At 36.9% G+C, this 22,626-nt stretch overlaps 1 protein-coding gene across 1 annotated transcript in view; it reads right to left on the bottom strand.

Annotated features, from left to right (window-relative positions):
- Nucleotides 1–14,522: 14,522 nt before the first annotated feature.
- The window catches only part of MARCHF5 (membrane associated ring-CH-type finger 5), a 51,083-nt gene continuing 42,979 nt past the window's right edge, over nt 14,523–22,626 (bottom strand). Inside the window, exons 4-6 of the mRNA XM_025990621.2 lie at nt 18,803–18,986; nt 18,509–18,675; nt 14,523–17,486 (exon numbers count right to left, since the gene is read on the bottom strand). Of these exons, the coding sequence (XP_025846406.1) occupies nt 17,370–17,486; nt 18,509–18,675; nt 18,803–18,986 (468 nt within the window). The 3' untranslated portion in view covers nt 14,523–17,369. The remainder of the gene's footprint in view (nt 17,487–18,508; nt 18,676–18,802; nt 18,987–22,626) is intronic.

Genomic DNA, 22,626 nt, shown 5'->3' with positions numbered 1-22,626 from the left:
GCAGGGAGCCCGATGTGGGACTCGATCCTGGGACTCGGTCCTGGGACTCCAGGATCACGCCCTGGGCTGAAGGCGGCACTAAACTGCTGAGCCACCCAGGGATCCCCTTATTTTTCTTTTTTTAATTTAAATTCAATAGCCAACATATTAGTTTCAGATGTAGAGTTAAATAATTCATCAGAATGGCCGTTTATAGAGTTACAGTGAGAACTGAAGTTCTCTTATGGACAGACCTGCATACTTGTGGCCTTATAATCAGTATATTCTGGCCTAATGATCAAGCTGCATGAAAGACAGATCATTTTATGAATTCACCATGGGTGCCATCAAGGCCAGGATGGGACACCCAAGATGTAGGCAGTATCTTCTTTAGGCTGGTCTTTGCAAGCCTCAGAGAGTTTATCCAGTGGACATGGCATCAGAGAAAGAAGAGCTAGTTAGCTCCAAGTGTATTCATCTCAGCTGAGGGGCCTTCATGCCTTCTTTACCACAGGGATGCCCCTGACAATGGAACTAGAAATACTTGAGGTCCACCCTCTAACATGCTGCACATTAGTGATCACTCTGTGTCTCATTTATTGCTTCATAAAAAAAGCACATATTTATTTATTTTTAATTATTTTTAAAAAAGATTTATTTATTCATAAGAGACATAAAGAGAGTCAGAGACATAGGCAGAGGGAAAAGCAGGCTCCCACAGGGAGCCCAATGCAAGACTCAATCGCAGACCTGGGGGTTGAGCACCCTGAGCTGAAGGCATCCCTACACTTTTATTTTGTTGGCAGTTTTGCATATTAGGAATTCAGGAAGGGCCTACCCACATATATTGCCTCTCATTCATATGGCATTAACTGGGACAGGTCCGGGCAGGCAGAGCTGGATGATTAATTTCTAGAATGGCTCCAAAACTCACATATCTGCCACCTCTGTCTTCCTTGTTCTCCCCCATCCCTTCTCTCTCTCCATGTAGCATCTCATCCTCCACAGATTCTCAACACAACGTGGATAAATGTGAGATACCTGTTGATATATATATATATATATGTATATATATATACATATATATATATATATATATATATATGAAGATGCTGAATAGGAAATACTTAAGTTGGGAATTTAGTGGAGCAATTTGGGCTGGAAATATAAACTTGGGAATTATCAAATTATAGGTGACCAATTATCTGATAGATGGTCAGGAGTCTGGATAAATTCACTTTAATGCAGAAGAGAAGCTCTAGGACCCTACTCTGGGGCTCTTCAACACTTAGAGATTGGAGAGATAAAGAAGATCCAACAAAAGAGCTTGGAAATCAGCAGTCTGTGAGATGGGAGGAGAATCAAAAGCCAAATGCAGAGACTGTTTCAGGAATGCAGCTATAACTTTGTTAAATACTCCACATAAATTAGGTAAGGTAAGCCTAGGAACTGACATTTAGATTTAGCAATGAGGTAACTTATGACCTTGTTAGAGTGGTTTCCGTGAAGTATGGGATGCGGGGAGTAAAAACATGATTGGAGTAGGCTTAAGAAAGAAAGGGACCAAACGTCTATCAATGAATGAATGGATAAACAAAATACAGTATATTTACACAGTGGAATATATTATCCAGCCATAAAAAGGAATGAGGCACTGAAACATGCTATGACATAGATGAACCATGAAAACATGATAAGTGACAGAAGCCAGACACACAAGGCCACATATTATATAATCCCATTTAAATGAAATGTCCAGAATAGGCAATTCCAGACAGAAGATACATTCATGCCTGCCAGGGACTGGAGGAGGGGGAATTTGGGCCTGACTGCTGTTAGGTACAGTATTTTTTAGGGGGGTAAAAGAATGTTCAGGAATTAGTGATAGTGGTTGCAGAACTCTATGAAAATACTACATGCTTCAGTATAAACCCCTGAATTGTAAACATTTAAATGACAATTTTTGTCATATAAATTGTATCTCAATAACAAAATTAAAAAAAAGATTGGGAGGAGAGAGATTTGAGCTGTGAACAACTCCTTTGAGGAGCTTTGCTGTAAGGAAAGTAGAGAAATGATAATATCTAGAAGGGGAGTGATTCCTTTTATTTCTAAGATGGAAGATGTGTGCCTGTGTGTGTGTGTGTGTGCTAATATTTCATGAAAAGGGGAAAATTTTCTTATACAGATAGCCTTTGACAGGAGGAATACTGACAGTTTGTCTAATGTCAGAAGAGGAAAGGTAGATTATATTAAATATGGATGAGTGTAGTTATATTCATATATGGATGAATGTTGATGGATGTAGATAGATGTGTCTGTAGTTGTAAGGGATTTGGAGTTGTTTATGGGTTTTCTTCTGACTGCTTCTAATTTCTCATTGAAGCAGGAGGCAAGAAGCAAGATCATTGGTTGAGTAAAGATAGGCAAGGAGGTGTTAGAGATTTGAAGAGGGAGAAGGAAGTGTAAAGGGGTCATCTATTGGATGTGAGATGTTGAATAGACAGGCAATTATAAGAGAGTCCCTGATTCCTTACATCCTAACCCATAATCTTGGATAGCAAGACTTTTAAATTGACTCATGTTGTGAATTTAAATGGGCTAATACACATAAAGTATTTTGATTACCACTTGGCACAGAGCAGGTGCTCAATAATTCTCACCATTTGCTAATATGATAGGTGAAACATAGTATTTCATTTAAATTTAAATTTGGATATTTCTTATGAATCAGGCTAAACATATTTTTATATTTTTCAGTGTCACATTTTTTTGTAAACCAAGTACATCCTTTGACTATTTTAAAAAATTGGGTTGGGCGCTGATCAGTTCAGCATCAGACTCCTTCAGCTCAGGGCATGATCTCAGGGTTGTGAGATTGAGCCCCATGTCAGGTTCCATGGAGCCTGCCTAAGATTTTCTCTCTCTAGGCAACTGGGTGGCTCAGTCAGTTAAGTGACTGACTCTTGATTTCAGCTCAGATCATGATCTCATCAGGTTCCTGGGATCGAGCCCCCCATCAGTCTCAGTGCTCATGGGGAGTCTTTTTCTCTCCCTCTCTCCTCCCTTTGTCCCTTCCCCTGCTTGTGCATATGTGCACCTTCTCGCCCCCCCCCCCCCCAATAAATAAATAAATCTTAGAGGAAAAAAAAGATTGGCTGCTTTCCCTCTCCCACAATACCTCACACTCTTCCTTTCCAACCAGGGCTCCACAGAATGGCTTCTGCAAAGAAGGGTGGTGAGAAGGGCCATTCTGCCACCAACAAGGTAGTGACCAGAGAATATATCGCCAACATTTGCAGGCACATCCATTGAGTGGGTTTCAAGAAGCGTACCCCTTGGGTACTCAAAGAGCTCTGGAGACTTGCCATGAAGGAGATGGGGACTCCAGATTGACACCAGGCTCAACAAAGCTGTCTGGGCCAAAGGAATCAGGAATGTTCTGTACTGTGTCTGTGTGCAGTTGTCCAGAAAACTAAAGGGAATGAATGAAGGGTCACTAAACAAGCTCTACACGTTGGTTACCTATGTACCTGACACCACTTTCAAAAATCACAGACAGTTATTGTGGATCAGAACTAATTGCTGATGGTCAAATAAAGACATGAAACTGAAAAAAAAAAAAGATTCTCTTTCCCTCTCCCTCTGCCTTTCCCCCTGCTCCCACTCTTAAAAAAAAATAGGTTATTAGTCTCTTGTTTATTGTATACTGATTTATTTTTTAAATTATTTTTTAAAGATTTATTTATTTGAAAGAGAGTGAGTAGGGGAAATGGCAGGGGAGAGAGAGAATCTCAAGCAGATTGCTGAGTGCAAAGCCTGATGCAGGGCTCCATCTCATGACCCATGAGATCAGGACCTGAGCTAAAATCACAAATCTGACACTTAACCAACTGAGACATCCAGTTTCCTCTGTTTATTGATTTAAAGAGACTTTTATATGTAAAGGAAATTAGTTTTAGGTGGCTCTGCAGTTGAGCATCTTGCCTTTTGCTCAGGTTGTGATCCCGGGGTCTTGGGATTAAGTCCTGCATCCAGCTCCCTACAGGGAGCCTGCTTCTCCCTCTGCCTATGTCTTTGCCTCTCTCTCTGTGTCTCTCATGAAAAATAAATAAAATCTAAAAAAAAAAAAAAAAGAAATTGGTTTTATATAATAAGTTGTAATTTTTCCCTTTTTATATTTAACTTAGTATTCTTTTATGCAGTGTTTAATGTAGCTTAGAGTTTTCAATCTGTTTTAAATTTATTTTTAAGTTTTTAATTTGCATTCCATTATAGTTCACATACAATCTTTTGTTTTTTATTTTTTTAAAGATTTGTTTACTTTAGAGAGAGAGAGAGTGGGGAGGAGCAGAGGGAGAGGAAGAGAGAATCTCAACCTGACTTCATGCTGAGCCCAGAGCCCATCATGGGGATCAATCTCATAAACCTTGAGACCATGACCTGAGCCAAAAGAGGTGGATGTTCAACTAACTGAGTTACCCAGTGTCCCTTTTCGTTTTTTGATTTTTTAAAAGATTTTATTTATTCATGAGAGATACAGAGAGAGAGGCAGAGACACAGGCAGAGAGAGAGAAGCAGGCTCCATGCAGGGAGCATGACGTGGGACTCGATCGCGGGTCTCCAGGATCATGCCCTGGGCCGAAGGCAGGCACCAAACCACTGAACCACCCAGGTGTCCCTGTTGTTTTGTTTTTATTGAAGAATAAGTGACATACAATACTGTATTAGTTTCAGGTGTACAACATAGTGATTCAATGTTTTTATATATTGTGAAATTGTCACCACAATAATTCTAGTTGACATCACCATACAAATTTGTTAAATATTATTGACTATATACTCTATATTGTACACTACATCCCCATGTCTTATTTTATACCTGTATCTCTTCATCCCCTCTGCCTACTTCACGTATTCTTCTACCCTTCTGGCACCTATCAGTTTGATTTCTGTATTTATGAGTTTCTATTTTGTTCATTCTTTGTTTGTGTTTTGGATTCCACATAAAAGTGAAGTCATATGATCTATGTCTTTCTCTGACTTATTTCACTAAGTATAATAGCTTCTTGGTCTATTCATGTTGTTGCAAATGGCAAGATTTCGTTCTTTCTTATGCTTGAGTTCTATTCCAGTGTGTATTTGTGTACATTTTCTTTATCCATTCATTTATTTAGATACTTAATTTGCTTACAGATATGTAAGATTTACATATCTTAGCTATTGTAAATAATGCTGCAGTGGATATAGGTGTGCCTGCATGTTTTCCAATTAGTGCTTTCATTTTCTTAGGATAAATACTTAGAAGTGGAATTGCTGGATTGTATGGTAGTCCTATTTTAAATGTTTGAGGAACCTTCATACTGTCTTCATAGTTGCTGCATCAATTCACATTCCCACCAACAGTGCACCAACAGTTCCCTTTTCTCTACATCCTCATCAATACTTATTTCTTGTCTTTTTTTTTTTTTTTTAAAAGACTTTATCTATTTATTCATGAGAGACACAGAGAGAGGCAGAGACAGAGGGAGAAGCAGGCTCCCTGCAAGGAGCCCGATGTGGGACTCGATCCTGGATCCCAGGATCACGCCCTGAGCCAAAGGCTCAACCGCTGAGCCACCTAGGCGTCCCTCTTTTTTTTTTTTTTAAGGGGTGGGGAAGGAGTGATAGAATCCCAAGTGGGCTCTGTGCCCATTGCAGAGCCCAGTGCAGAGCTAGATCTCATAATTCTGAGATCGTGACTTGAGCTGAAATCAAGAGTTGGGATACTTAACTGACTGAGCCACTGAGGTACCCCTATTTCTTGTCTTAAAAAAAAATCTCCTGGTAAGAATTCTCACCAAACCTGGTTTTGCTGAATTGTCTGTGACTATAGCTTAGTTTGAAATTTATTTTAATTCCTGTTTAGTTAACATAGAGTGTTATATTAGTTTCAGGTGTACAATATAGTGATATAATAATTCTATACATTACTCAGTGTTCTCTTCATCTCTTTCACCTATTTCACCCATCCCTCCATCTACCTCTCCTCTCTGATAACCATCAGTTTTTTCTCTGTTGTTAAGAATCTGTTTCATGGTTTGTCTCTTTTTCTTTGCTTGTTTTATGTCTTAAATTTCATGTATGAAATCACATGGTATTTGTCTTTCTCTGACGGGACTTATTTCACTTAGTATTATACTCTCTAGCTCTATCCATATTGTTGCAAATGGCAAGATTTCATTCTTTTTATGGCTGAATAATATTCCATTGTATATACATACCACCTCTTTATTCATTCATCTGTTGATGGACACTTGCGCTGCTTCCATAATTTGGCTATTGTAAATAATGCTGCTATAAACCTAGAAGTGCATGGATCTTCTTAAATTAGTATTTTCATATTCCTTGAATAAATACCCAGCAGTGGAATTACTGGATCAAATGGTAATTCCATGTTTAATTTTTGAGGAACCTCCATACTGTTTTTCACAATGCACTAGTTTGCATTCCCACCAACAGTGCATGAGGGTTCCTTTTTATCTCCATCCTCACGAACGTTTGTTGTCTCTTGTGTTTTTTATTTTATTTTTATTTTTAAAAAGTTTTTATTCGGGCAGTCCCGGTGGCGCAGCGGTTTAGCGCCGCCTGCAGCCCGGGGTGTGATCCTGAGGACCCAGGATCGAGTCCCACCTCAGGCTGCCTGCATGGAGCCTGCTTCTCCCTCTGCCTGTGTCTCTGCCTCTCTCTCTCTGAATAAATAAATAAATAATTTTTTTTAAAAAAGTTTTTATTCAAATTTCAGTTGACATACAGTATAATATTAGTTTCAGGTGTAGTGTTTGATTTTAGCTATTCTGATACATGTGAGGTGATATCTCATTGTGGTTTTGGTTTGCATTTTCCTGGTGATGACTGATGTTGAGTAGTTTTTTTATGTACGTGTTGGGTCACCTGTATGTCTTCTTTGGAAAAATGTCTGTTCATGCCTTCTGCCCATTTTTAAACTGGATTTTTTTGTGTTCTTTATATATTTTGGATACTAACCCTTTATTGGATATGTCATTTGCAAATAGGTTGCCTTTTAGTTTTGTTGCCTTTAGTTTTTGTTGTGCAGAAGCTTTTTATTTTGATATAGTCCCAATAGTTTATTTTTGATTTTGTTTCCTTTGCCTCAAGAGACATATCTACTCATATCCACTAAAGCAGATGTCAGAGAAATTACTACCTGTGTTCTCTTCTAGGATTTTTATGGTTTCAGGTCCCACATTTAGGTCGTTAATCCATTTTGAGTTTGAGTTTGGTGTAAGAAAGTGGTCCAGTTTCATTATTTTGCATGTAGTTATCCAGTTTTCCCAATACTATTTGTTGAAGAGGTTGTCTTTTCCTCATTGCATATTCTTGCCTCTTTTGTTGAAGATTAATTGACCATATAATTGTGGGTTTATTTTTGGTTTCTCTATTCTATTCTATTCTATTCTATTCTTTTTTTTTTTAATTTTTTATTTATTTATGATAGTCACACACACAGAGAGAAGGAGAGAGAGAGGCAGAGACACAGGCAGAGGGAGAAGCAGGCTCCATGCACCGGGAGCCCGACGTGGGATTCGATCCCGGGTCTCCAGGATCGCGCCCTGGGCCAAAGGCAGGCGCCAAACCGCTGCGCCACTCAGGGATCCCTATTCTATTCTATTGATTTATGTGTCTATTTGTATGCCAGTGCCATACTGATTTGATTACTTTAGCTTCATATTACATCTTGAAATCTGGGATTGTGATACCTCTAGTTTTGTTTTTTTGACATTTCTTTGGCTATACGGAGTCTTCTGTGGTTCCAGTCAAATTTTAGGATTATTCTAGTTCTGTGAAAAATGCTATTGGTATTTTGATAGGGCTTACACTGAATCTGTAGATTTCTTTGGATAGTATAGACATTTTAACAATATTTGTTCTTCCAATTCATGAGCATGGAATATCTTTCCATTTGTTTGTGTCATCTTCAATTTCTTTCATTGGTGTTTTATATTTTTCAGAGTACATGTCTTTTACCTTCTCGGTTAAGTTAATCCTAGGTATTTTATTATTTTTGGTATTTATTATATTTGGTAAATGGGACTTTCTTAATTTCTCTTTCTGCTACTTCATTATTAGTATATAGAAATGCAATGGATTTGATTTTGTATCCTGCGAATCCATTTATCATTTCTAGTAGTTTTTTTAGTGGAGTTTTTAGGGTTTTCTATCTATATCATGTTATCTGCAAATAGTGAAAGTTTTACTTCTTCTTTACCAATTTGGATGCTGTTTATTTTTCTTGTCTGATTGCTGTGGCTAGGACTTCCAGTACTATGTGGAATAAAAATGGAGAGAGTGGATGTCCTTGTCTTGTTCCTGATCTTAGGGGAAAGCTTTCAGTTTTTCCCCGTTATGTATGATGTTAGACATGGGTTTTTAATATATAGCTTTTATTATGTTGAGTTATGTTCTATCTAAATGTTGAGAGTTCTTATCATAAATGGTATTTCTTATCTTTTTGACATTGACCATTTTCATGGGTAAGAGGTGATATTTCATTGTGGCTTGATTTCCATTTCCCTATTAGTGATGTTGATCATCTTTTCATGTACCTTATGATTTCTTAAAAAGTTTTTATGCTGTGACATTATTAAAAATACAATTTTGGGGGTGCCTGGCTGGCTCAGTCAGTGGAGCATGTGACTTAGGGTTGTGGGTTTGAGTCCCACATTGGAAATAGAGATTATTTAAAAAGAAAAATATTTTTAAAAATGCAATAAAAATGAATACAATTCTATGTTTTCATGTAGTATTAAAATTTATATTAATAGATTTTTAAAGAACAGTTTTAGATTTACACAAAAGTGGAGCATATAGTACAAAAGTTTTGCCTCCCACCACCTAGTTTCCCTTATTATCAACAGCTTACATGAGTTTGTTACATTTGTTACAGCGAATGAACCAATATTGATACATTATTGTTAACTAAAATCTGCAGTTTACATTAAGGTTAATTCTTTGTATTACATAATTCTATGGATTTTGACAAATGAATAATGTCATGTATTTACCATTAACATGTTAATTGCCATTAGCACATAGGATATTTTCATTGCCCTTAAATTCCTGTGCTTCACCTATTTGTTATCCTTCTCCTCTACATCCTGTTCCAACCCATGGTAAACAACTGATTTTTAAATTTTGTCTATGTAGTTTTGTCTTTTCCAGAATGTTATATAGTTGAACTCATACAGCTTTTCCAGACTGTTTTTTGTACTTAGCAATATGCATTTAGAGTTCCTCCACATCTTTTTTGTGGCTTTATAACTCATTTCTCTTTTCTTGCTGAATAGTAATCCACTGTATGGATATACCAAGTTTATCCATTTAACTTGAAGGACATCTTGGCTGCTTCTAGTTTTTGACAAATAGGAATAAGCTGCTATAAACACTTGTATGTAGGTTTTTTGTGTGGACATAAGTTTTCAATTCATTTGGGTAAATATTTGTGAGTGTAACTGTTGGATGACATGAGAAGACTGTTGAGCTTAGGTAATTAACTACCTAACTATACTACTTGCATTTCTGCCAGAATAAGTGAAAGTTCCTCTCGCTCTACCTTATTACCAGTATTTGATAATTATCAGTTTTTTTGGGTTTTAGCTATTCTAAAGCTATGTAGTGATATCTCATTGTTATGTTAAGTTGCAATTCCCTAATGATATATGCTGTTGATCATATTTTCTTTTTTTGGCCACTTGTAGGTCTTTTTAAATAAGGGGTATATTCAGATCTTTTGCCCAATTTTAATTGGGCTGTTTTTTTAATCACTGAGTTTTATTTGTGTATTTTGGATATGTGTCTCAGATATGAGAAAAAATATTTTTTCTGTATTTTCTATTTGTGTTTAAATGGTTAAAATTTTCATGTTTAAATTTTTGTTCCATCTGTAGTTTATTTTGGTAAAGGGAATTTCCAGATGGCTACCAGTTGCTCCAGGACTATATCCTGATTAATCCATCTTCATTTTCACTATTTAGATGCTACTTTTTTCATATACAAAACACCCTTTTGTTTTTGGGACTATTTTAGGGCTTTTAGTCTTTCCATACTGTTTTATATAACAGTACCTTAGGTTTCAAGGTTCCCCCTTCCAATACACTTGAGTATATGATACTACTTCATCAATACCACTCTCTCTTTTTTCATAATTTCTCAAGATTGTCTATGTCCCTTTCTTCCCATCTGTCAAGTTCATATTTAGCTTCCAAGATCCACCCTTAATCTTTACTCCCTTGTTACCTCTATACCTCTTCTGTCACTACACTTTTTTTTTTTTCTTACACTTTTCACTCTGTATTGGGATTCATGTTTCCTTCCTGTCCTCTTCACTAGACTGTGAGTTGTATGAAGGTAGAGGAAATATAATCCTGGGTAATTTACTTAAAAACCAAAACCCAAAACAGGATGTTTCAAATGCCTCATTTGGAATATCCTATAAATTATGATATAAAAACAGTATGTTTGAATTATGAAGATTAAATGAGTACTCACCTGGATCAGTACCTGGCATATAATAAGCATGCAATAAGTAATTGGATACTACAAGTTATTAATATTATTAATTCTAAATTTTCTGTGCCTAGCATTCTATTAGATACTAAGTTCTCAAGAAAGGTTGACTCAGAAAATGAGTGAATATATAAATACATGAATAATTTATAGACCTTTAGGATATGTTAATTCCCTGCTTCAATAAGTTCTAATAATATCCATTTCTATGGGCTGGATAGCTTTTCTCAAAACCCACTCTTTGTGTACACTGCTGGACAAAACTAGTTGTAAAGTATTTTGTCAAAAACTAACCTTATGGAAAGCAAAATCAGTTCAATAGCATTTAGTGAATCCCTCCTGGAAGATCTACATGAGGGAGATGCACAGTTATTTCTCAAAAAACAATCACATCAGTTTTTAGAGAGGAAAGTATTGTCATACAGTTCAAATACTGCTATTTTCAAAAGAAACAAATTCCCATTTGGTTTTTAGTACTGTCTACAGTGGGGAAATTTAATTCTTACTTTAAAAATTTATCTATGAGGTTAGGAGAAAAGTATAAAAGGTAACAGTAAAGAATCTCCCTATACCAACCTGCATCCTCCCAGTTCTCAGAACTCCTGTAGACAACTGGAGTTTTCTTATGTGTCCTTCCAAAGATTTTTTTAAGGCATAAACAAATGTTTATTCAAGTTCCTCAACTCCTATTTTCCACTAGTGGTAACATATTATAAACATTATTCTATATCTTGAGTTAAAAAAATAATATACATTAAAAATATTTTCATAACATTAGGTAAACAGCTTCCATTCTTTTTTTTTATACTTTGTAGCACTATTCCATTATGGATGTACCACAATTTATTTAACCAATATACTTACAGACATTTGATTTCAATCTCTTGTTATTAAATATACTGTGACAACAAATAACTTTTTAGATATGTTGCTGTACTTAAGTGCAAGTATATCTTAAGATAAATTCCTGGGATTGGAACTGCTGGGTCAATGGGTACATGCATTTGTAATCTTAACAGATACTGACTGCCTTCCATACCAATTTATACCCTAACCAAAATATATGAAAAATGGACCATTTATCATCCTGGATGGTATGCTATTAAATCACTTATGGCCCTTCTTGTATATCAAATATATCAGGGTTATGTTTCCTTGTGGTAGGGATGTGGTGGGGTGTCAGAGATTAATAGGAGGGGTCACAAAGAGGGGTGGTTATACTGCCAATTTATTGTCTCAGTTGTAAATCACCCTTCTTTGCCCAACTTTGTGACACTGAAATGGACCTTTAAACATTTTCTTTGGAACATTGGCCTTTTTCAACAGAAGGCACAGGAGTGATACCACAAGGCTATTGTGCCAAGACACCTTCCTTCCAGATTCCAGTGTCCACTATAACTTTTTAAGCATTGGAGCTCAGCAGCCTGGACATGTCTAGTTGCATCCTCATGCTCTCCCTCCCCAGCTACATACCAGCTCCAGCCTGCCCTCTGGCAAGATCTCCTACCACTCCTTGACACAACTGCTATGGTAACCACACACTTTTCAGAAATGTCTGACTCTCACTCAGCCTTTTAGGGAAAGAGACCTCTAACTCCTCGTTCCCTTAATGTCTACCCTCCTTCAGCCTAGGAGTTGTAGCTGCTTTTTTGCCCCGCCTTTTTTTTTCTTTTTCTTTTTATCATTTACTTCCTACCAGCTAACAATTTCATGCATTTTTCTTGTTCAAAGAGGCGATGTGATTTGTATCTCCTGAGTGGACCCTGACTAATATGACATATGGGGACACCTGCACCCTGATGTTTATAGCAGCAATGTCCACAATAGCCAAACTGTGGAAGGAGCCTCGGTGTCCATCGAAAGATGAATGGATAAAGAAGATGGGGTTTATGTATAATGGGAATATTACTCAGCCATTAGAAATGACAAATACCCACCATTTGCTTCAACGTGGATGGAACTGGAGGGTATTATGCTGAGTGAAATGAGTCAATCGGAGAAGGACAAACGTTATATATTCTCATTCATTTGGGGAATATAAATAATAGTGAAAGGGAATAGAAGGGAAGGGAGAAGAAATGGGTAGGAAATATCAGAAAAGGAGACAGAACATGAAGACTCCTAACTCTGGGAAACGAACTAGGGGTGGTGGAAGGGGAGGAGGGCAGGGGTGGGGGTGAATGGGTGACGGGCACTGAGCGGGGGATTTGACAGGATGAGCACTGGGTGTTATTCTGTATGTTGGCAAATTGAACACCAATAAAAATAAATTATTAAAAAATAAAATATGACATATGGGATCATTTTGCAGAAATTGACTTGTATTAAAAAATTGTGTACTTTTTGCAGGTCTTATTTTTGGTGTACAATTATCTGAATTGATAAATACACTGATAGATGTGTATCATTAAAAGATCACATACATATGACCGCTTAGTTCCTGTTATAGATGTTTCTTGCTGATTTTAAACTAGAGAGTCCATATTTGAGCAGGGCACATCTTTTAGGGGGTCAAGGTATTTCAGTTTAATCTTAGAGTGTATTTTAAAAATAAATATTTCAAAGCAGGCTTATTCCCCATTTTACCCCAGGACTTGGCAGTGTCTGGCTCATACAGGTGCTCAACTAACACCTGGTAAAGTATAGTATGTATTGCTGACATATAGTAACCTTAGCATGTGGTTATCAGTAAGAGGCTTAAATCTGCACGGGTTGACCAGAATGATAGCCTAACCTCTGCTGCATGTCCAAACTTCTACAGTGATTCAACTGTAAATTTTCTCTCTTCCCTTTGCTCAGAATCTTTGCTCCAGGAAGGCAGTTAGGTAAGATATTTTATCACTCTATCATTTCTAATGGGTGTATGGGGTGACAGGTAATGGAGAAGAGGAAACTCTGAGATCTCAGGGGACCAAAGGAAGATTACAGGCAAACAAATGTCTACTTAAATTGGCATAAATTTATTTCTCTGTAAATCAAAGTGTTGTAGAATGTTTCCTCACTCGAAATTCTCATAATAACCAGATACAGGTTTTATAATATTCATTTTATTGATGAGGAAACTAAGAGTCTGAGAGATAAAGTAACTTGCCCTACAAATAAGTATCAGAATATGCATCTAGGACTATCTGACTCTGCCACTTCTCTGCTAGTCTCTCAGATGAGGGTAATGAAATAACCTAGAAAAAAATACAATCCTTATGGATGGAAGGGTCTTTATTTGATGTACACATTCTAGAAGACTTTAATCTTCAGAAACTTCTTAGTATCTCAAAGGAAGTAACTTATTTTTTTTTATAAAGATTTATTCAAGAAAGAGAGGGAGAGAAAGAGAAAGAGAGAGAGACAGGCAGAGAGAGAAGCAGGCTCCATGCAGGGAGCCCGATGTGGGACTCGATCCTGGGACTCCAGGATCATGCCCTGGGCCGAAGGCAGGCACTCAACCGCTAAGCCACCCAGGCATCCCAACTGTTTTTTTGTTTTTTTTAAGATTTTATTTATTCATGAGAGACACAGAGAGAGGCAGAGACCTAGGCAGAGGGAGAAGCAGGCTCCTCATAGGGATCCTGATGTGGGACTCGATCCCTAAACAGGGATCATGCCCTGAGCCAAAGGCAGATGCTCAGCCACTGAGCCACCCAGGCATTCCCCAACTTGTTTTTTAAATGTGTTTCTAACCCACTTGAATATACTTTTAAGATACTTTGTAGCATGAGACCACCCACATATCTTATATGTGGTTGCTTATCTAATCATAGTTCAAGTGGCTGAGTATACATTTGAAAAAATCAGAACATAATTGGAATTTAGGCTAGCCTGCTTGTATTAAGACAATTCCTCTTTAGTTTTTTAAAATTTCAGATTTTTACTAAAAGAAAAATCTAGTATCTTGATAACTAAAATTTTAAAAAATTGGTTAGGTACAGAATTAACAGATTATGCTTTGGAAATTGTTCAACAGACAAAGTACACCTAGAGAACATAAAAATTCTTTATTTAACCTAATCCAGCCACTATTGAGATAGTCTGCTATATTAAAAACAAGACGTTTAAAAAAATTACAGCACAGTTAGCAAGGCAGTGACTAATTAAGTCACTAAGTTTAATTTTATATTCTTCACAGTCATTTGATAATCATGTACTGATGAACAATATTTTCAGCCACTTTGGAGATAAGTTAACTTCTGCAAAGAAGAAAATTCTACTAGTTGTCACTGAATTTTATAAAAGAGGTTTAAAACATTGAAGTTTATAGAAATAACACCGTAAAGCAATGTGAAAATAAATGGGAAAACACAAAATATACCCACCCAACCCAACTGGAAAACACAATATACCTACCCATCCCAAAGTCTACAACATCCCTTTAATCTGTCTCCTAACACCATTCTCTTACCTCTTCATTCCCTTTTCCTAGAGCATGAAAAGACTATTTAACAATTAAGAAACAGCTACTGCTCTGTAGGGCCTGTCTCAAGCCTAAAGTGCCTCTGTTCCTTTCTCAGTTAATCCTAGAAATGGTCTTCTGAGATAGAAGTATTACTTGTATTTCAGAGATGAAGAAAACTGCAGCTGAGAGAAAGCCAGTTGGCCATTGTCATACATCCAGTTAGTAAAAGCAGAATCAGAATTGGAATCCAGGTCTATCAACTTTAGTCAGCTCTTAAGTTGTTCATAGTGGTATAGGCCACCTTTCTGAAGACTGGTATGTGGTACTTTCTGAGCTAAGGTTTTTTAGAGTTAAGAGTGTTCAATTCCAGGGCTAGAGGCCTCTCTGGTTCCCAGGCACTTGCAATTCCCTCCCCACAGCCCTAGAAACCCCTCCCTGCTGCACCCACCCCCCAAAAGGATTAGAGTTGTTTTTCTGGCACTCATGAGCCCTGATGCCAGTAGATGCAAATAGCTACTCCCTCCATCTTGGCCACAAAGTAGTAACTGGGGAACGGTGTGCTTGTATAATTTTATTAAAGGCTGCCTAAAAGTTGTTCTATATAACAAAATTATGCAGGAAATATCTACTATGTCTTTCTTATATTGAAAATTAAAGAAAAGCCAATATATTTTATAATTACAGCTATATAATCTAAGTTATTTTTATATATAATCATAGATTTTATATTTCCCCTTCAGAACTGTAGCAGTGTTCTTAATAAGGCTCACTGTCAGTCAAATATTCCCTTCCTCCCAAAATAATTACAACTCTGTTCAACAGCTATTCACATAAACTTTATAACACAGAATTAAGACATTCATACTATAGAAAGGTACCAGTCTTAAATTACTAAAGTTAACATACATTATTGCAATCTAACATAGCTCAATCTATATTTGCTACACTCCTAAAAAGAAGTGGCCACTTATCAGTAAGGGAAACGTTTATTATTGTCATGCATTAGATACTGTGAACAAGAAATTCAATACAGTTTTTGGAACTAACTTTTAAAAACTTAATTTTAATTAGTGAAAATAACTGCAAGACCATCCAGATTGCTGAACAACATTAAAAAGGCCACTATTAAAGATGGCTTAAAATAAATAATTGCTTTTTAAAAATGAACATAAAACTAGTTACAGTGATTAAGGTGCTAACCTCATCAATATGACAAGCAATTAAAATCTAAAAACGTTAGTACTGGTTTTTATAATAAATTGATTTAAGCCAAAAACAATAACCTCAATATTTACTCAAGACTTCTTGTTTTCATAATTATCTCCTCACTGACTGGTATAAAAACAAAGAGCTCAAGGCCTCACCTTGGTTTACTCACTGCTGGTTTTCTATCTGTTGAAACTAGACGGTAAACTGCATAAAAGCAGGAACCAAGTCTGTCGTGTTCACCATTGTCTCCCACAGCACTTTGTATAATGCCTGGGCAAATAGGAGGTGATCAACAAATACCTGAATAACTGAATCAATGAAAGAGAAGAGTAAAAGAACTTTATTGATTTTTTTTTTTTTTTTGCAAATCGTTCTCTGTGCTCAAACTACTATAAACTGACAGCTCTAATTTCTAGAAATATGGATTTAAAAACCTTACTCCAGTGATTGAAGGACCTGATGACTCTCTCCCTCTCTCTTTTACACACACACACACACACACACACACACACACACACGGTAATTATGACTATATGAGTCAAAATTACATTATGAACTATGAGATGTCAACATTACATAAATAAAATTTAATAGTGAAAAAGTGATTTGGAAGCCCTGTGAATTTTTACCCTACACATTTTGGAGGACGTCACATGGGTTCAGAAAAACACAACAAAATCGCATTTGTTCAGATAATAATTTGAATGTTTACATACATTTTTGGTTTGTTATTTTTTATAACTAATTTACATATCCTCATATTAACATATACTCCTGTTTAGCATGTAATCAAATTATGCCAGTGAGAAAAATCCTCATAGTACCTTCATTGAGTTGCTGATTCTAAGAAAACACTGAACATGAACACGTACAAAAGAGGCATTTGAATAAAACAGCATGTGCATTTTTAAATATTTGCACAGTTTGATCTTTACATTTCTATCTGGAGAAAATATGAACAAAACCCAGGTTTACCATGCTAAGATAATGGTTCAGATGACTGCCATAAAAGAAGTACATACAAAACAATGAAAACAAATCACAACCTCAGGTTCCGTGATTACTGAGAGGATTTCCCCTGCCCTAAGTGCTTTATTATATTTCTTAAAAATATGAGCAGCAGCTTATCATAAGTCTCCACTACTGTGCATTAATGATGGAATCAGAACAACACAACAGACTCATTAAGGATGAAAGGACTGCAGAATAACTAGAAGTCAAAGTTTTATGCTTCTTCTTGCTCTGGATAATTTAGAATTTTGCGGTGTGCCTGACGTAAATATTGCTGTTGTTTGAAGTAAACCTTGAATGCTCCTTTTATGGCAACAAAAGCAATTCCACCCTAAAATAAAAAGGAAAATTAGCTTTTTATAATGCAGATTTATTTATTTTATTTTTTTAAAGATTTTATTTATCTATTAGAGACATAGGGAGAGAGAAAGATTGGGAGATTGAGAGATTGAGAGAGAGAGAGAGAGAGAGAGAGAGGCAGAAACACAGGCAGAGGGAGAAGCAGGCTCCATGTAGGGAGCCCAATGTGGGACTCAATCCCGGGTCTCCAGGATCAGGCCCTGGGCTGAAGGCGACGCTAAACTGCTGAGCCACCGGGGCTGCCCTATAATGCAGTTTTATAGAAACATAATAAAAATAATTTTACTTAGATCATAAAAGACATAGCCATTGCTGCTAATTCAGATGAATATCACTTTTCTACTAGGGGATAAAACAGATGGAGACACTACATCTAACAGAGACACTTTTTCTGTTCTCCTATTGAGTAATCTCTCTCCTTAGCTCTACATCCAGTCTGATGTAACAGGGAGAAGGCCTGGGCACAAGTGCAGGCTGCCATCAGAGGGGGAAGTGAGAATAATAATATCAACATCAATATATACATCAACACAAGGGCTGACTATGTGTTAGCACTTCAAATGAATTATCTCATTTAATCCTCCCAGTAATCCTGATATAGCTACCAATATGATCTGTATTTTGCAGGCACATATAAGTCAAGAAATCTGAATTATGTTTTCAGCAAACCAGTATCTGTGATAGGATATGACTAGGCAGGCTGACCCTAGAGCAGAAGCTTGTCGGCAAGAGGGATGGGTGTGATAATTCATGCCTCTTCTATGACAGATGTCACCCACACCATTGTTCTGGAAGGTCAGAAGTAATGCAACAGATCCTCCCCTCTTTCTTGCTATTGGATGACAAGTAGGATCAAACAGAAACTTAAGGCACAGGACCCACAGAATGAATATTTATATAGTCTCACTGGGGTTTTTTTTGAACAAACATACAATTCATTCTCTTTTGTATAGTCATTCAAAAAAAAAAAAAGTACTGTTAAAACCATCTTACCAAGATTGTCCTTTGTAAATTAGAGTTAACACTACTGAACATCAGTTTACCAACTATTGTCGCAATAGTAGGAAAGACAAGGGCTCCACACAAAATTCGGGTGGCAGAGACGTGATCTGCTAAAGGATTAGCCTCAGCTGGAATTCGAGGAACAGGACAACCAATGCCTAGAGAAAATGAAAATGCAGAGTATTAGTGCTAATAAATCAGAATAACAAAAATATCTTCGTATGCTAAGATTATTCCACAAGATTAATTTTGTATGCTCATTATAATCACAATTCAGGACCTTACCTGGAAATATACTGTTCAAAATTTGTAGTTTATTCGAGTATTTGCGCCATAGTCTAAGCACGTAGTCTTCCCAGCGTATCATCTTGCCTAATATCAGCATGACAGGAATAGTAGGAAGTCCAATTAAAAGGAATAAAGGATCAGCTCTCTCCATAACATCCAGACCTTCTTTATGGCCTACAACCTGTGAAACAGACAGCATTTGTTAGAATCATTTCCTTATCTATGAAGAGCTGCATGCTTGAACTGAATCCATTTTAGAGGAAATGCTAAATTTTGAAAGAATACAAAAATAAAAAGTTTTGGGCAGCTCGGGTGGCTCAGTGGTTTAGCGCCACTTTCAGCCCAGGGCATGATCCTGGAGATCAGGATCTCTGTGTCTCTTATGAATAAATACATAAAATCTTAAAAAAAAAAACAAACAAAAAACAAAAACTTTTAAAACAAAAATAAAAGTTTTTAAAATAAAAAGTTTTTAAAATAAACTGGAACGTTATCAGTCCTGATTTATTTATAACTTTATAAATAAAGTGTCTTTCATTCAAGGGGAAAAAAATCTAAGCGATTTCATATTATATTGGAATAAAAGCTTTAAAATGTGGTTGACTCACACTGATTACAAATCAATAGAGGGGAGGGGACTTCTGGTTCTTTTATTCCTCTTATTTGGTATGGTTAGATTGGACTATAATTTTAGATCCTATATGTGCTCCAGAGCATCTGTTTTCCTGCTTTTCCTACTAGGGTAGCACAGCCAGACAAGGGGCAGGACCAGCCTTCAGGAGATGGACCGAAAGCACCCTTCTCTTTGGTTCTTTCTTCATACTCAGTGCTGTTGTCTGGGATAGAGTGATTTTTCTGGCTGGCTAAATGCCTGTTCTACAGGTTCAACTCTGTTAAAATGCAATTCCAAAGTTGAGATTTTGGGGACTGCAGTTTTTGTTATATGTTCCAGTCATTTTTTTCCAATCCAAGAACCCTAAGGTGTCTTATTTATGGGGTAATAAAGCTAAAACAATTATCTGGGTCTTGGGTCTATTTCTCAATTGGGTTAGATCCCAGAGGGCAAGAAGGACACTATTCTTATTTGTGAATCTCCATACTTCCCCCTCACAGGAAAATCCTGAGGCCTATCAATCTTGGCCTTCTATTTCTCTCAACATCTCCATTTTATTGGTGAGCTTCTTACTTTTGATGGGAGAATTTCCCTGAAAATTCTTTCAAAGGTCTCAAATGATCTTCCCTTTAGCCAAAGTCTCAATTGCTTCCAAATTAAACCTATTGCTCTGAGTGATTAGTCTTGGCAGTTATGACAGAAGAAGGAGACTATTTCAGAATCTTGGGCTTTTACCCCACTCAGGTATCACACTGTAAGGACCGCTTGCTAGAATACTACCATAAAGACTCCATATAGTTTGGATCTCACCCCGGCCGAAGGTGGTGCTAAACCGCTAAGCCACTGGGGCTGCCCCCATATAGTTTTTCTGATCACACTTTCTTCCATCCAGCAAGAAAAGACTGGTTAGAACCTTATCTCTGTCTTTGAGAGGGAGGAGGTTAAAGGAAGGAAGGACAGGTAAGGAGGAAAGGGAATAGAGAAGATAGGGAAAACTAAGAGCTGTCAGGGACACTCAGGAAAACAAATTCATGAAAAAGTAAATGGGTTTAAAAAAAAATGAGATACTCTTTATGTCACAGATTTTTTTTAAGTGGACTACTATAAGGAGATGTGAAATAAGGTCAAGCTGAGAATGGTCAAACTGAAATTCTAGACAACACACTCGATCCAGGTAAAAATATCTTACAAACATGTGGGGAAGAGCCAAAATTTATGCTTTTAAAATCTCAGCTGGTCCAGGCTTGTACTTCATTAACTTACCTAAATACATTGTAATATTAAAGGACAGGAGGCTAACTTCTTCTAAGTGGTCAAAAACCGTGGTATAGGTACCTGATACTCTTCTGTGTCTCCATGCAGAAACCTCATACCTTGTATGTGAAGGATGATTATTCTGAGTTGCTCTAAAGTGTCTGATTCACAATATAGTTGACCCCTGAACACAGGTTTGAACTGTACTGGTCCACTTATATATATACACTGATTGATAGATACTGTACAGTACTGTTACTTTTTCTTCCTTATGATTTCCTTAATAACATTTGCTTTTCTCTAGTTTATTATAAAAATACAGCATATAATACACATACAAAATGTGTTAGTTGATTTTACGCTATCAGTAAGGCCTCTGGTCACAGTAGGCTGTAAATTTTTGGGGAGTCAAAAGTTACCCATGGATTCTCTACTGCATGAAGGAGGGTAATCAGTGTCCCTAATCCCCATATTGTTTAAGGGGCTACTATATTTCATAAACCCCAATCCCATACTAGGGGCATACATGGATTAGCCCAGAGATTGTGTTTTTACCTATGCCTTTTCAGGATATTCTATTTTTATATCATTTTATTATTTGATCACTTTATAAGTGATCACTATATTGATATAACTATGTGATTTAAATAGTCTCAAAATGCTAGCAAATAAATTCAGAAATCTCAAAAATTCTTTTGTTGGGTTATACTATTCTTTTTATTTTTTCCCCTTTTTCAAAAAATATTTTATTTATTTATTCATGAGAGACACAGAGAGAGGCAGAGACATAGACAGATGGAGAAGCAGGCTCTCTGCAGGGAGCCCAATGTGGGACTCGATCCCCAGACCGGGATCATGCCCTGAGCCGAAGAGAGACGCCCAACCGCAGAGCCATCCAGGCGTCCCTATACTATTCTTTTTAGAATTTGAGGTTTAGAAATATAAAGCAGAATGAATATTCATAGAGACTGTAGTAAGGGGCAGCCCTGGTGGCTCAGCGGTTTAGTGCTGCCTTTGGCCCAGGGTGTGATCCTGGAGATCCAGGATCGAGTCCCACATCGGGCTCTGTGATGGAGCCTGCTTCTTTCTCTGCCTGTGTCTCTGCCTCTATGAATACATAAATAAAATCATAAAAAAAAAAAGAGAGACTGTAGTAAGGGTCGGTTTATTCCTCATGGGTAGTAGTAAAACCCTTACAACCTGGTATCTAAGAATGAGGAAATAAAAAAGGAAATAGAGCATACCGTAGCAAGAGACTCACTGTCCCACCTGTTACATCTAAAGTGAAGAGAGATGCTTTGTACTCAAGCGGCACTCATCATGCATACAAACTTATTTAATTATTTAATTCATTTAACTGAATACTATGTGTCAGACTCAGGCCTAGGTGTTGGGGCAAAAATGGTAAGCTAAATAAATAGATGCCTTTTGGAGGTGAGAGACAATCAAATCAAATCAAACAAGCATGCAAATATAAATGCTGCAGAGGAAATGGAATAGTGTAACAACTAGAGTTTGCCATCTGTACTACAGTTAGACCCAAGGGCAGAAACTGAAAGCTGACTTAAGCAATGGGGCTGACCTGACTTCGGTCAACACAAATCTAGCACATTGTGTATGATCATGTGCATTCTGGTTTTATGCCCCAAGATTCAAAAACAGATTATTTTTAAGATTTCGATTTTGGGATGAGATTCAGGAACTACAGAATGTCTTCTCTAAGAATTTGTTATCTGTGTATAAAATAAAGACGTAGGAACTGTAGGTTTAGAGGAAGGTTTTTCTGTTTAGGAGATGAAAGCTAGATCTTCATATCCAGGAGTTCACCAATGCTGAAAGGCTAAGAATTTCAACTAAGGCCTGATTTTATAAAGCACTTCCTTTTAGGAACCTACTTTTAAATGGGAGGATGAAACAGTGGCGAATAGGTTTCCTTAGTCAGAATTAAGGATAA

The sequence above is a fragment of the Vulpes vulpes genome, chromosome 15 (assembly GCF_048418805.1).
Source record: "Vulpes vulpes isolate BD-2025 chromosome 15, VulVul3, whole genome shotgun sequence".
NCBI lineage: Eukaryota > Metazoa > Chordata > Mammalia > Carnivora > Canidae > Vulpes > Vulpes vulpes.
This window is presented reverse-complemented; position numbering and strand designations above follow the sequence as displayed.